Source organism: Passer domesticus, chromosome 4 (genome assembly GCF_036417665.1).
Source record: "Passer domesticus isolate bPasDom1 chromosome 4, bPasDom1.hap1, whole genome shotgun sequence".
NCBI classification, from domain to species: Eukaryota; Metazoa; Chordata; class Aves; order Passeriformes; family Passeridae; genus Passer; species Passer domesticus.
This window is the reverse complement of record NC_087477.1, coordinates 37312523-37328043: the sequence shown is the minus strand read 5'-3', so window position 1 is coordinate 37328043 and position 15521 is coordinate 37312523. Positions and strand designations below refer to the sequence as shown.

General features: G+C 42.4%; 1 protein-coding gene across 2 annotated transcripts; it reads right to left on the bottom strand.

Moving 5' to 3' along the window:
* Positions 1-840: 840 nt before the first annotated feature.
* LOC135298956 (cytochrome P450 2U1) lies at positions 841-15033 on the bottom strand. 2 transcript variants are annotated; one of them, XM_064417173.1, is made up of 5 exons: positions 14460-15033; positions 8654-9286; positions 5341-5502; positions 4212-4379; positions 841-3789 (listed from the first exon to the last, which is right to left on the bottom strand). In XM_064417173.1, the coding sequence occupies exons 1-5, from the start codon at positions 14896-14898 to the stop codon at positions 3611-3613; spliced, it is 1581 nt and encodes a 526-aa protein (XP_064273243.1). In that variant the 5' UTR covers positions 14899-15033; the 3' UTR covers positions 841-3610. The 2 variants fall into 2 exon arrangements, with proteins under 2 accessions (XP_064273243.1, XP_064273244.1); XM_064417174.1 differs by lacking the exon at positions 14460-15033 and adding an exon at positions 9775-10099.
* Between the last annotated feature and the right edge of the window lie 488 nt (positions 15034-15521).

The window sequence follows — 15521 nt, the reverse complement described above, 5'->3', positions numbered from 1 at the left end:
TTAAGCAGCTTGTTTTATTCAAATAAAGTGTTGTATTCTCATATCTCTGCACTTTGTACCACAAACTTACTGCAAAAAAATTCACCTGGATTAGGCAGGAGTAGGAAGTGGCTGTGGAAAGAGTTTTATCCAAAGACTCACCCTTTAATGATCTTTGTGTGATGACAAATGACAGCTGAGTGGTAATTAATGAATTTCCCCTAAAAACCAAATAAACCAACAAAAAATAGCAGTATGCCAAGTGACCTGCAATGTAACTCCAGGGCATAAGACACAAGATTTCCACCTACAGCTCTTGTTGCTAAGTGCCAGCTCCTGGTTAACACCAGTGCTGTTACCCACCCCTCCCCACAACACTTCGGTTGGCTCCTGCTCAGCCCTGCTCTTCCATAGGGAAGGATCTCCCACATTCCCCTCGGAGGCTCTTTGCCCTCTCCCCCAGACTCCCCCTTGGCACCCCTTTCCCTCTCTGCCCTCTGTCTCCTTGATGCCAGGAGTCCAAAAAAACTACACCTCAACTTCTGCCCAGGTTTTTTTTCCTGCAGACTGCACACCTCCTCCTGCTGACAATTCATTTGCTCTTTTATCTTCCTCATCTCCCACCCTTCCCTCTTCTTCTATTCTGGGCAACTGTTTTTAAAAAAACCTCTACCATTTGATCTTCACATGCCTGGCAATGTTATTTTCCCAATTTCACTTTGTTTCCCCACCTCCTTCACTCCTCATCCAAAGCATTTTCAACATTTTCTCACTCAGAAGCTTTTTCTGCAAGATGCAAGAAGCCAAACACCACAAGTTTAGTCAGTAAGTGGAACTCATTGAAATGACTTTGCAAAGCTGTGAAACACTTACTTGGGAATTACTTTATTCAAAATAAAAATACATTGAAGCAAAGTAATTTTAGAAATAAAGATATTTGCAGCATTCAGAAACAGTCATCCACTTATCTGAGCATACATTTTTCAACAAGGCATTTGAGATGCTTCCTCTGCTAAAAAAAGGAGAAGGGGAGGATACATTTACAAAAACAAACCAACTTTGCTACCACTCTTTACAGTTTGCCAAAGACGGCAACACACCTTGAAAACCACAGATTTTGCTGCTTTTATGCTATTGTTTTGTTACTTTTATGGTATCCTATGAAAATTTCAATGCACCTGGAAGGTATGAAAGACAGGTCTTTATTGTCATTTCCAACAGAATCCTGTATTCTAGCACACCTTGACGTGGTTGGAACTTCCAGTAGTTTTAGCCTGTCACACATCGCAGCATTTGATTACAGGTATCACCAAAGAACACATTCTCAAAGTAGTATTTGTAGAAGGCTAATTCTCAAAGGACAGTTTTCAAAGGTGACATGTTAAACTAAACTCAGCAGGCAGAACAAGCACAAATATGTACAGTTTCACATACCAGGGGATTATGTGAATTGCATCTTCTTTGGAATCTGTAAAAAAATACTAAAGTGCTTTTCAAATGTGTCCTCATTGATGAAAAGGACAGGTATTTTGTACAAGTCATCAGTTGCACACCATCATTATGTTGTTTAAAAAGGCATTTCAACAGAAAGATAAATATTATCAGCATTTAATTTTAGCTTCTCAATTAAGCATAATTTTAGGATTTCCAGACAAAAATCCCAACTCTACAGAATCTATTTATTCATTGGAAAATACAAAATTAAATTAAATAAAGTGCTTAATTCTCCAGTACTATCTGGTTTTAGAGCAAGTTCACTGGCATTGGTACCAAAATCAACTTTTTATTGTACTAAGTTTTCAAAAACTTCATACCAAAAAACCAGACCCACAAGCCTATACAGTCCAAAGTTAACCTGATTAAATTGAAAAGAATTGAAAGTTCTCACACAAACAGTGGGATACCTGACCAACCAAATACATAATTCAAAAATTAAGGCACTCTGTTATTCAAAACAGGTAACAGAAAACCTTAATTTGAATGCATAAGAACTATCTTACAGTCTTTGTTAGGCACTACCTGGCTTATAAAACTTCAAGGTTAAAAGTGACAAAACCATACATTAATTTAAAGCTGAAAAGTTGTCTCTTCTTTTACAATTTAAGTTTTGTTTCTGCTATAAAATACCGAATTCTAAATTACATTCAAATTCACATTCCAGTCTTGTAAACTTGACATTAGGAGGGCTCCGGGTATTCTCTAGATCTTCAGTGAGGGGGAAAAAAATCTTTAGAAGAGTATATAAAAACTCAATTAATGTGATATGAAATTCTGATAAATCAAAAGGAGTGTTAAGAGATTGAAGAATGATTAAGAACAACCATTTAAAGGTTAGTTGTTATACAGTCCCCCAAAAGATCACTTTCCATGTTTGAAATACAAAGCAAGACTGAGTGCCCTGTTCTGAAACAATTAACGAGGTTTCCTTGGCAGCTGGTTTGACAGTGGTTAATTGCACTAAGATTCTTCATGTGAAAAAAGTACTGATACACTAATGCTGTATGAACTACAGATCCTTTTAGTCTGTATGGAGATAATAAAGAGAGAGCCATTATATCCAAACCTCGAGTTTGTCAGCTTCCTCCTGTTCCTGGTAAATGTATAAGCAGTACCTGTACTGCTGCAGTGATGCCGTATTTGAAGACTCCAGTTCCCAAAGCCAGAGGTTGTGGCAGTACCGTCCACACTGCCTGTGGATGAAAAACCTGAGCACCAGCCTCCACTTCAGCACTACACACTGTAGACTGTAGTGTTTGTGTTTTCCCAGTGAGCAGCTGCTGGTCCCGTCCAGCCTGCAGCCACTGCTGCCATGAGGTAAACAATGAATGCCAAGGGGCAGCACAGACGTCTTGAATATGTTTGGCACCAGAGAGAACAGAGTTCTGCTGATTCTTCTTAGAGAATTCTGCTCTTGTTTGTATTCTGAGATAAAACATCTGCATCCCAATGCTGCACACTCATTTCATGCTGAGAATATGGCATATTCAAGGATTTGGCCTCAAATCCTGGCTTTTCCAGCTTGGTACCTGCTTTTTTATAGTGAGCCCTGAAACTCAAGGATATTTGGATCCAATCTACTACACCTATAAGTTAGTTGCAAAAAAGAATCGTCCAACATTAAAAGTAATGTCATTTGATAATTTCCAAAAATGTAAGTAGTTATTTAAGCCCAGTTATAATCTTGGTTTTCACAGAAAATGCTAACAATCAATTAATTAATACTTTTAATATTACACAATGTGCTTCACTCCTTTGGTAAATGAAATGTTTATGTGTGGCTTTCACAATTTTTTACAATTACTATTTGCCAGAACAGTGACAAACGTTTTGGACCATTCTCCCATAATCAACATTTCACAAACTGACCATAACAGACAGAGGTTAAGCCCACCAAGTTTTAATATCAAATTGAAAACTATGTTGTCAGTTCATTTGTGGAATGCAACAGCTGACAAAAAAAATCTTTTTTTCCAGAAGGCTAAATGGATCATTCTCACTGACTAGGAAAGCCTACACAGCTGGGGTTATTTTCTGGAAAGAAAGTAACAAAATAAGCTGGAAATAGTAAAAAAAAAAAAAGCAGTATTTTAAAAGTGCAGTACTTCTTTGCTTAATCTTTTTTGATACTGTATCATTTCTTCAAAGCTATTATGTTGAATGGACATGGAGCTAAAGTCAGACCAAACCTTCCCTCCATAGATGGTTTTGCAGCATTTTCAGGGTACATAAAGGTAAAACTTTGCATAAGACTTGAAAAAATCAAGAACAGCTCCATTTTTGCCAACTGCTCTCCCATGCACACACGTTTACCTAAAGAACAGTTAGAAGAGAGGTATTACTGGCTTTATACAGTTGACCTATTTGTTAACACACGTGTAATTCCTGTGTTCCTGTGCTAGCATAGTCCAAAAATGCTCAAACTACTATTTAGCTATAATCTCTGAAGCTCTGGTCTCCTGTATATGACTCTAAGCCTTGCTCAGCTGTACTAGTTCATATTAACAATATTTACATCCACAGCAAAAGTAGTATCAAAGGACGATTCATAATTTCTGTCTGGTGACTGGCTGTTTAGGAACCCAAACCATTTTGCAAGCCACCAACTGTGATAATAAATCTACTTCTATAATTGGTCCTATGTGCAACTTCTACATCTCTCATCCCCTAAGGCCCTACACTTGAAACATCACCACCCACCCACCAAGCTAATGACTCCATGTGGATTATCTTACCCATTCCAAAAGGAATGAATGACTCTTTCTTTATTAGCTGGCCATTTTCATCCAGAAATCTTGATGGTTGAAATTCATCTGGCTTCTCCCAAATGTTCGGATCTCTGTGTACTGACCACAGGTTGGGCACAATCACACTACCCTTAGGAATAGTATATCCCTGGAGCACTTTAAACAAAAGCAGAGACACAGATGTGACAAGTTACGAGAAGGAAACATGGGGAGAAATAGCAGTAAAAAGACAACAAGAGTATGTCACAAAAAATTATTTTGATCCCTAGCTGTGGGTTGCAAATGTAGCAAAAGCTGAAGGCAAAAGTGAGCTCTGCTACCCTGCTTGAGTCAGAATCACACAAGCCTGAGCAGCTGGAAAGACACCAAGCTACACCAACAGCTTCTGCAGGGAGAAGGAAGCAGCAGTTGTCAGAAATGCACTCTGCAGCACCCCAATATTGTGACCCACTTTCCTCCTGCTCCTGTGCTGTCACAGAGCCCCACCACAGTCAAAGGATGGACTTTGAACTGTTGTGACACAAAGGTTTTGAAATGACTAGTCTCATTTCAGCTTGTTGCATCTCACTCTCCTGCAAATCAAAACATTTGGGAAAGCAGATCAATTCAGTAATAGGTTTTAAAGCTGAGTATTGCTCTCTCACACCAACTTTGGCCAGTCTCAGCTATGTCTATGAAAACACACAGATGAGTTGGAAGACTCATTTCTTAATATTTCCTGTATGTGTGGAGGTCAGTGGTATAAGACTTTAGCAAACCAATTACTCTAAACTGATGCTTTCAGACCTCTGTGTCAGAACACCAAGAACAGCTCTGCTGTTTCAGGTACAAAGCTGCAGTCTCAGCTGCCAGCTATGACTTAGCACATTAGTCAGTACAAGCTGACCCCCAGAGAAGAAATCACTCGAGATTAGAAAAACTGCTGGATGTCAGGTCAGACATGCTGCTTACATAGAGAACTATGTCAGGGCCTCCTGCTTCCTATAAAGGACATTTTACATATTTGTTTTATGGCTCTAATACGTAAATGAGGTCTTTGTAAATTATCACTAGATGTCCCATGAGATTTTCAGCCCCAGAGGAAACGCTATAGTAACGAGTCTCTAGAAATGCTTACCAGCAGTTTCTGAGGCCATTCGAGGAATAGAAAGGGGAACAACTGCAGTCATCCTCTGCACTTCCATAATGGTTGCCTCTGTGAAGGGCATCTGAGCCTTGTGAGCAAGAGAGGGAACTTTGTCACGTCCTAGAACTGCTTCAATTTCTGCATGTACTTTCTCTATTCAAAGGAGCAAGAAAAATAAAGACATAATATGTGAGAAGACATCATCTCAATTTCATCTGACTGTACTTGCTTCACTGTTTACATAGATTTCTCAAGAATTACTTCAAGATGTGATTCCTAGCTGAAACACCTATGCCAACATTAGCCTTAGGAACAAACTCAGCTAAGGAGAATAACCAAGCACAATCTTGACAACAGTCAAGAAAGGTACTGAGGTGACAGACATTGCTAGCACTTCAGTACTGGAAAAGTACAGCAAAAAGTCCTGTTGCTACTCCAAACTTATTCATAATCCTACTTTAAGAGTTTAATTATACAGTAATTTGAATGATGAAAACATCAAGCTTCTGCTCTGCAATTAAAAACTTGAACAGTAAAAGAATTGCGTGCAGCGTGTGCCTGAGTGTGAAGAGATGGGGAAGTTTTTCATGGAGTTGATTTAGATACTTCATTCTGGAGCAGGAATTCTGGTGCTGTTACTGCAAGCATTGAAGCCATTTAACTCATTCTTGCCTTTTCCTACCTTCTATTCATAGAACCTAATTCAGCTATTCCCCATTTCCCCCAAAAGCAGCAGAAGATGCTTCTTTCCCTTTGCAGCCCTTCTGCAAAGTCAAAAAAATTCATCAGCTTATCAACTTCCTCATTCATGGGGAGCAAAAAATACCAAATTATTTCCTTGCTCCTTTCATTTCACTGAAGGCTCAGCATACAAGTAATTCTCTTCATAGAAGTTTCCAAGATTCAGAATTTGCTTCACCTACATACATACAGATGATGTGCCTCTTCCTGCAGGTAACTTGCAATCTGGCTACACCACAAAGGACAGTCTTGAAAAAGGAGACCTCAAAACTAATCTTTATTCAATAATAATAAAAGACAGTTTTTATGTTTTACCCTTTATATCCTGCATACTTTGTGGTTGTTCCACTTGTCTTTTCCAACCAGGCTGCTGCTACTCTGAGTTTTTGCTCTTTTCTCTCCTTAGCAGTGATACAAGATTAAATAAAAGCTCAATGCAAAAAAACTGTCCCAGTTTCCCCAGCAGCAGCCCCAAGTGCTGCCTGAACTGTGTCTGAGGAGCCACTGCTGCCACCTACTGGGTTTGCCCCAGAAGAAAAACCCATGCATGAGGAACATTAAAAACCACAAAAAATACAGCAAGAGATGTGCTGACAGAGCGGCTCTCCAGTACTTTCATTGTGGGGGTTTGCTACTTTTATCAGGGACATATCATAGCCCTATATTCAGGCATGTATGTTCACAGTAATCTAAACAAATAAATAAATTTTTTCAATATTAAAAAAAAGAGACTGTCTCAAACCAAATGTCACACCAGTGCTTTATCCTGAACAACTCATTTGTTCAGCGTTTCTAAAAATACAAGGAACTATACAGAGAGCAGCCAAACAGCAGCCTCTGCAACAGCATGTTAATTCAACTGCTATACAACTTTTCATATATTTAAAAATCTCAATGATCTTCAGAAGTCAAGGACCAAAACAAAGTCAGGGAACAGAACAAACCAAATACTACCCATGGCTTCAGCACCATATTGTCCATCCACATCATTCTCTATTTCCGTGTAAAAAGCAAAACTGTTTCCAAAGAGAAAAATATTTTTTTTTCCTCTGATAGCTCTTAGTTTCCCTTCCATGACTGCAAGCAACTTTTGCTACTTCTAAAGGATACACAATTCAGGTATTTTCTGTAGGGAGGAAATACATTTAAGAGAAATGTATTACCAAGAATAAAAAAAGGGCCCCATACATAGCTCCAAGGCAATCAGGATATAAGGAATGGGATACTAAAACTGATACAGTCTGGACTACTGAGCATATTTAGATTGCTTGACAAGAGCCACAGTGTAAGGGGAAATCAGAGAGAGGTAATAAAACTGTTAGAGATCAGCAGAACAGCGAAAATTGACTAGCACATACACATACAGTACCAGGCAGAAGGAAAAAATGTTAAAAAAAAACAAACACAAAACTCCTCTGGATTCCATTTCTGTAATTTAGAATACATCTAATCCATGTAACTGCATATCAAGTCAAGCAGTGATAACACACAGCATTAAAACAGAAGAATAAGCCTGTGCAATAAAAGTTTACTTTACATTTGTCCCCAGTGAACTTTCTCCCATCTACTGCACTGGGGGCCCAGTTTTGCAGTTTGTTTGACTTTGTGCAATAAACTATGATCTTGACCTATTTGAAGAGATTTTTCCAAACAGATCCAACTCAGTGTAGGTGAGACTACTACCAGTCATGACCCACTTAGTTTTGAAAAATTCCAAAACCAGAGATTCTGTTAACTCTCAGGGCAATCTGTGTCACTCCTTTGCCATGTTGGCAGGGCAATTTCTTTTCCTGGTATCTGATCAGAATTTTCTTGTTGTAGGCTGTTTCCACTGCTTCCCTTCCCTTCCCTGCACACCTCAGGGGAGACTGCCTCCATTTTCTTAGCATCTTTTGATCAGACAGTTGTAGACAGCATAAGGTCATCCTTCCCTAACACTGGGCCAATTTGTTCTGCCTCTGTTTGTGTCCCCCCATCCCTCATCCTCAGGAACCCACCTGACTGCTCTGAGCACTCCAGACTGATGGGGAGAGGCCCTCTAGCAACACTGGCAGCTGGTGCTGTGCATTTGTGCAAGTCCAGTTTGCTTAAGCTGTCTCTGATGTGATCCTGCTCTACAGCAGGCAGTGTTTTACTTCCCCAGACTCTGCTGCCAGGTTCAAGAACCTCCCTGCTCAGGGGAGCCATAAAAGCAGACCTTAGCACTATGGTCTTCACATATCTACCACTACTACATGCCTGGAATGTTACAACTGCCAAAGTCTTTCAAACGTGCTAAAGTTCCCTGGAATTGCATGGGAACGATAAAGTTGTACCAAACCAGAAGAAATTCACAGATTAAAGAGCCATTTATCAGTTAATATATAGCACTAACCCAGAAATCATCACAGAACAGCAGGATAGAAGATGTCTGATTACATACCAGCCTTTCAAATCACACATACAACACGAACCATTGGCTCTCCAAATGATTTCTTCACTGTCACTGCTTGCTTCTGTTTCTGAGCATCCATCTGGAGCTTTACAGTCTGGAATAAATCACCTAGAAGAAAAGTATTCTTACCTTGTACTTCAGGGTAAAGAGACATGTAGAGCAGGCACCACAGCAACGTGTTGGAAGTAGTATCTGTGCCGGCGATGAAGAGATCACCAATGATAAAGAACAGGTAATCATCATTAAAACTGCTCTCCTTGTTGTTCTTCTCTTCCTCTGCGTGGATGAAGTACATATCAATGAAGTCCCTGGGATTTGCTGCATCCAGAGTATCCCTGTGCTGGGCAATTATTCTCTTCAGAAAAGCAGTAATGTCTAACTCCGTTTGCCGAAGCTCCCGGAAAGGCCCAAAGGGAAGGTAGTAGAGCCACGGGCAGATGTTGACCAGGATCATGTAGCTGTTCACGCTGAGCTCCAGGGCACGGGCCATGTTCTTCAGCATCGTCTTGAACTCATCATCCTCGTAGTTAAAGCGCTTGCCAAAGGCCATGGAACAGATAACATTGGACACCGCGTTGCGAATGATTGGGAAGGGATTAAATGAATCCTTTCCATGCTTCAGCATTTCCTCCTTTACAAAGTTCAGCTCCTCGATGATTTTAGGCTCTAAGCTGTGTCTCCCTACTCCAAAATGACGCAGTGTTGAGAGAGAGAATTTCCTCTGCTGCTTCCAGACAGGGCCATAAGGTGCAAAAATAACACCTGAAAGAAAAACGGAGAGACTGAAAGCAAAATGCCAACTTTCAATTAGAAATAGTTAGCCAAGCCTGTAACCCAAGAGCCAGAAGAGAAGGAAATTATACACACCAAATCTCTCCCAAGCACCTGTCTAGGAGCCAAAGGAAAAACACAAGGTTCTTTAGTATAGCTTTTGGAAATCCTGTCCCTCCTTTTCCTCATCACTGAAACGAATATCCAAGTTACATCACTAGTTTCATTAGACTTTGCAAGACACAAATAGATGGAGAAGAGGGAACAGTTAATCTGGGATATATGTTAGACATAGCCTTTTCTCCCCAATGTCCTGAGACATGAACTTCTTCAGCAAGGCATAACAGAAGACATTAAAACACAAACTGATTTGTGTTTTTTCTCCTTCATGTTATACAAACTTCTCAACACTTTTTGCAAGTGTGTCTATTACAAGCGAGCTTTATCTTTAAGTTATAATAAAAATACAAGACACTCACGCTGCAAGAAAACTGGGAAGGTGAAAACAGGTTCAGAGACACTTGGCAAAATCCTGCTTGATATGCATCTCAACAGTTTTGATGCCTGTAGGCAATTGTTATGCATGACTGTGTCATTATGAAACACCATTTAAATTAAATCCCTATTACTCACTTTCAAACAGAAACATCTCTTATGTTGAATTAGAAGACCACACCAAAGACACCACAGGGTAACAAATACACATCCTGCAATTTCTAATGTACCCCATGGTTAACCTGAGAAAGTTTAGTCATCACACATGATCTGGTTCTGGATTTGTTCTTCTAGCAAAACAACACCACTTTTTTTTTTTTTTTTCCTGGAAACAGAAAGTTACTTTGTAAAAGCAACATCAATTCTTCTGTCAACTGCAAACCTTAAAAGTGAATTTAAAAGGAGAAATGACCATAAGAAAACAGAAGTAGTACATAAGTACTAGAAGATGCATCATGTTTCAATACTTAACATTATTTACATTTCTATTACAAGTTAATATTCCTAGCCCTTAATGCTAAAATAATACAAACACATGACCTAGCTTCAAACATCCTAAACAAGAACATTAGGAAGAATCAGGACAAGCTCAGAGTCAGCTGAATTTCATCTTCTCTGCATGAAGACATTCCTCAGGCAATCTATTCAAATGCCCACTTCCTGGCCCCTCAAAACACAGAACCAAAAACTTTCCAGATTTCCTCTCTCAATTGTTTCCTGTTAGACTGGTGTCCTCAAGTAGGTTAAGTGAAAAAACAGGAGTATTTGGGGCTGCATTTGGCCAAGAACCAACTTGGGTTTCCAGGGTTTGTGGCTGGGTTGCGAAAGAAACATGGATTTCTTGGAACAAAACAAAGTTATCACTGTTTCTATCCTGCAACAAATATCTCTAAAACAGGCTTTGCATCCACAGTCTCTTCCATTTTTTTTTTGTTAGGAAAATTAGTTTTAGGATCCAAATACTTTCATAAAACAAACCAGACCTACTGTATTGAATGTAAAAGAGACTTGCCTAGGCCCACAGAAAAGCTAACACCAACAACAAATGTCTCCACACACAGTGAGCCTCTCCAGCAGTCCTGCAGAAAGCATCAATGTTTTCTAATGTCCCCAACCCCAAACTGCTGCAGAATACTAACAATTGATCTGTAAATTGGGAAAGAATTACATAGAAGACAGATTAAGGAAGAAGAAGAGCATAAATACAAAACAACAGAGGTAAGAGAAGAGAGCAAACTCTCAACTGCATCCCGAACAAGCTACAATAATGGAACAGTCCTTTGCTGATTTCAAAGAAAATCTGCCTACCCTAAAAAGTGAAGTTACTGAGCACAGACGTCTCTATTCTTAAAAAAAAACCCAAACAACAAAAACAACCTCTCTTGCAAAGAAATTAAAGCAAAGCAAAACAAAAAAAACCTGAAGGCCATACAATAATAAATTCTGAAGCAACAATAACTAGGACTTCATGCTCACTACAGAGGCCTAATTTTTATGAGCTGATAATGAAACCCTTTCAATACAACCAACAAACTCCGAAAACCAGAGAGTTTGTTTTATTCCCCCTTTTTACACAAAAAAATTCAAACCCTCACAAGTGGCAAAGGCTTACTTATTCTTCTTCATCCCCTGCATTTTTTACTGCTAGCTCTAGTGCTGCTACATTCCAGGGAACACTGACAAATACAGCACTCATGACATTTAATAACATTCAGCTTCTGTGTTGCCAGATGTCCACATGTGGATATGCACAGGGCAGGGCTATAAAGGCAGACAACCACTCTGACTCCACATACTCTGAAGACTCAGTCTTTGCTACCTCTCATAGCTATAGAATACAAAAAAGTAAAATACTAAAATTAGACCACAGAAATACCTTGTTTCTCTCCAATCTACTACCTCTCATTCTGCAAACATATTTGATGATGAATTAAGACTGAGAATTGACTACTACCTTCTCCCTTAAGGTCTTATGGCATTTTCTATCCAGCCAAGAAGGCCTCTAATCAAGTTGCTGAAATGTAGTATTTGCCATTTCTGATACTTTTACCTGCTCTCCCCCAGGCACAATTATTTTCTTTGCATATTACTTGCAGCAGAACCACACAGCTGACGTAAGCCCTTCTTTCTACTATACCATACCTGGCAGGGCAGCTCAAGGTAAAGACAAAACTATTCCAGCAAATGTAGCTTACAAGAAAATATCTCTGTAATAGCTCACTTATAAAATGAAGGAACCCAAAGAACCCAAAATGGACACTAAACCTCCCAGAGCTGTAGTACCCAAATTGTAAGTGGTAGAGCTGAAGTTACCCATCATCCTGCCCTTACTGTTTCCTTTCCTAGTACATACTAACACAACTGCTGCTGTCCTGACCTGCAGAAACACCTCACCCACAAACTCCTGAAATTATCACCCAAACCCATCTTAAGAGGCCTCCAGTTTGAGTGCTGTAACCCATCTGCCACCCCCACGAACCACAGATGAAAAAAGCAACACTTGTTAACACAAACACAGCATTGCAGAGGCTCAGTTGTCTCCTCATGCCACCACTAAACCCAGGGCAGCACAGGAACAGCATCTGCAGCTTCCACTGGCATTTGGTGAACCAGCTTGTGGGGGCAGTGGCCCCACTGCCCACATTGACCCTTTGTGCCCTCAGAACACACCAGCCCTGTGGTTCACTCTACAATACTCCTACACATGGGGCAATCCAGCATGCTGCTAACATGAGCACTATGGAACAGCTGGGGATGTTTAAGGGATTCCTGGGCAGCCCTGATGCTGCAGTCCTCACGCCTGAGCACAGCTACGGTGACCCTACAGATAAAACCAAAGCCAGAGCAACACAATGTCCCTGCCACCGTGCAACACAGACAGGCACAGTCCCTGGGCTGCTTGCAGCATGCTCTGGCTATGGACATCAGGTTCCTGGCATGGCCAGCTCTCCTGGAGCACCCACTGGTGAAGCTGCCAGCTGCCCTGGCTACTCTTTGCTCACCATATTCAAACGAATCTGACAGAGAACAAGAAACATATGAAATTCACAGCATTCAAGGAGAAAGAAATCTACCATGAGCCTGAACATGAGGTTTTACAGCACTGCTAAAATTATCTAACTCCTCTTCCCCTTTCCTCCTCCAGTTCTTGCTGAAGTACTGTACCTAAAAATACTCATGCATGATAATAACGTGCCAGTAAGATCTGTCTTGGAACAACATCATTAAACCAACACAATTCATCTTTTTTTTTTTTTTTAATTCTTTAAACTGATTTCAGCAATGGTACCTGATAGCATTTTAATAAACATAATCTAGCTCACTCACTTTCTTCTCTCTTTACAAGGGCAATTCTGGGATAGGAACAAAACAAAAAAGAGAAAGAGATAAATGTTTCATGCACTTAACCAGATCTCCCTGTCCTTGGGAAAAAATAAAAACAGGGAAGTTTCACAACAAGCCAGCACACTAACAAGCCTTCTGGGGTCCACCTCCTAAACTGAAAAAGGGTAAGTATATTTCCATAAACATTGAGATCAGTAATGACCTAAAAACTAAGCATGTAAACATGAAGAAATTCTACCTGCAGTATTGTCAGCATTTGTTTAAACCTTTCATGCCTTTTTCCTGCAAAAGTCAGTAACTCTCCTTTGGACTCTTAAGAAAAAAAAAGAAAGAAAAAAGACAACCAAACCCAAACAGGCTCGGTAAGTTTTGACAAGCAGAATAACACATTTGCAAATATCTCAGCAACAGTAGCTTGTACACAGGCAGCACTGACTGTGCAGCCATGGGATTCCTAAGCAGTCTGACCTCTGCCACTGCTACCCTGGTAAGAACTGGGGAAGGGAACAGTTTCGTACCACTGCCCAATTACTTGAAATTTCTTCCCCTCACACAGCCAAAATCAGAAAGCCGCAGGTGACAGACCAGCTGTGCCTTAAATCCCTGCACAAATGCCAGTCACAGAAACAACGAGGTTGGAAAACACCTCTGAGACTGATTCCAACCCATGACCAAACACCACCTTGTCAACAGGACCATGGCACTGACTGCCACACCCAGCCTTTCCATGAACAGCTCCAGGGACGGTGATTCCACCATCCCCCTGTGCAGTCCATTCCACTGTCAAACCACCCTTTCTGTGGAGAAATTCCTCCTAATGCCCAACTTAAACTTTCCCTGGTGCAACTTGAAGCCATTTCCTCTTGTCCTATCCCTTATTACCCAGGAGACCAACCCCGCCCTGGCTACAAGCCCTTTTCAGGCAGTTGGAGAGAGAGATAAGGCCTCCCTCCCCTTGAGCCTCCCCTTCTCCAGCGTAAACCACCCCAGCAGCTCCTCAGTCCCTTTAGAGCACACAGAGCCAAAGGCATCGGGCGCTTCAGTCACCCAGAGATGCTCCGTGCTGCACCGCCAGCTTCGCGGGGATGCTGCACCTCAAGGCAGGGCGAGGTTCTCTCGGTCTCCTTTCTCTCAGCAGCAGGGCGAGGGACACACGCGAGGAGCAAAAAGCAAGCAAATAGTTCAGTCCACAATTCGTGGGAGTTATTTATAAATTTCGGCAGAGCAGCCCTCGGTCCTGAGCACCCTGGTCCCGAGCACCCCTGGCCATCACTGGGCGTGCGGCAGCTCCCCGGGCAGGACTCGGGGTGCCCCGGGCACTTACCCTTGTGGTGCGTGATCATGAGGACGATGGGCACGGAGGGCCGGTCGCTGAACACCTCCGCCTTCTGCACCAGCGCCTCCCGCACCGCCCCGAAAGTGTTGAGGATGATGAATGGGCGGCTGCCCACGAAGAGCCGGAAGATGCTACCGTACATCTTGGTCAGGCCGGTGAGGAAGACATGGGGCGAGAAGGCGGGGGAGATCCGGTCGCCCTTCACATCCATGGCCCACCTGCGCAGCAGCGGAGGCGGCAGAAGGGCGAAGGCGAAGTTGCCCACCAGCGGCCAGGGCGCGGGGCCCGGCGGCAGCCCCGACAGCGCCCGCGGCCACCGCCGCAGCAGCCAGTAGCAGCCGAGCCAGCACAGGGCCACCAGCAGCAGCTCGGTGGCCGTGGGCGGCCGCAGCAGCCACGTCCGAGCTTCCGTGCTCGTCCCCGCCATCTCCGCGGGCAGCGGCACCGGCGCGCTGGGCCGGGCTGGCCGGCGGCGCGTAGCGGTTTAAGATGGCGGGGGCGGGCGGGAGGCGAGGCCGCGGCGCCCTGACCCCGGCCCGCCGGCTGTGGGCGGGAGCGGGCCCGGCCCGGCACCGCCCCGCGGCCGGCAGCGCGCCGCGGAGCCCGACTTCGTGAGGGATTAAACATAAACCCGCGTGTTCTGCTCGTGTAAATAAAACAACAATAACAACGAACGTGAGCGCTCCTCCCCACCCCCTCCGCAGGACCTGCTTTCAAATGCTCCTCACGCAAATAGCTATTTTTTTAGCGGTTTAGAAGGGAAGGAAATGCAGATGACCTTTTTTCCCGTTTCCCAAACACAAAAACCCGCAGTTCGAAACTTTCTGTTTCCAGGCCAAAGACGAACCTAGAATCATGTCCCAGCTCTGAAATTTTAGAGGAAAGGGCACTTAAAACTGTTTTTAGGGCACTTAAATTCTAGAGGAGAAAGACATGTAGCTCTCCTCCTTTCCCTCCAATAAAATAGCAATAAAAACCCCCCAAACACAGACACAAAAACCCAAAACACACCCGAACACCCCAATCCCCCAAACCCACCCAGAACTGGTT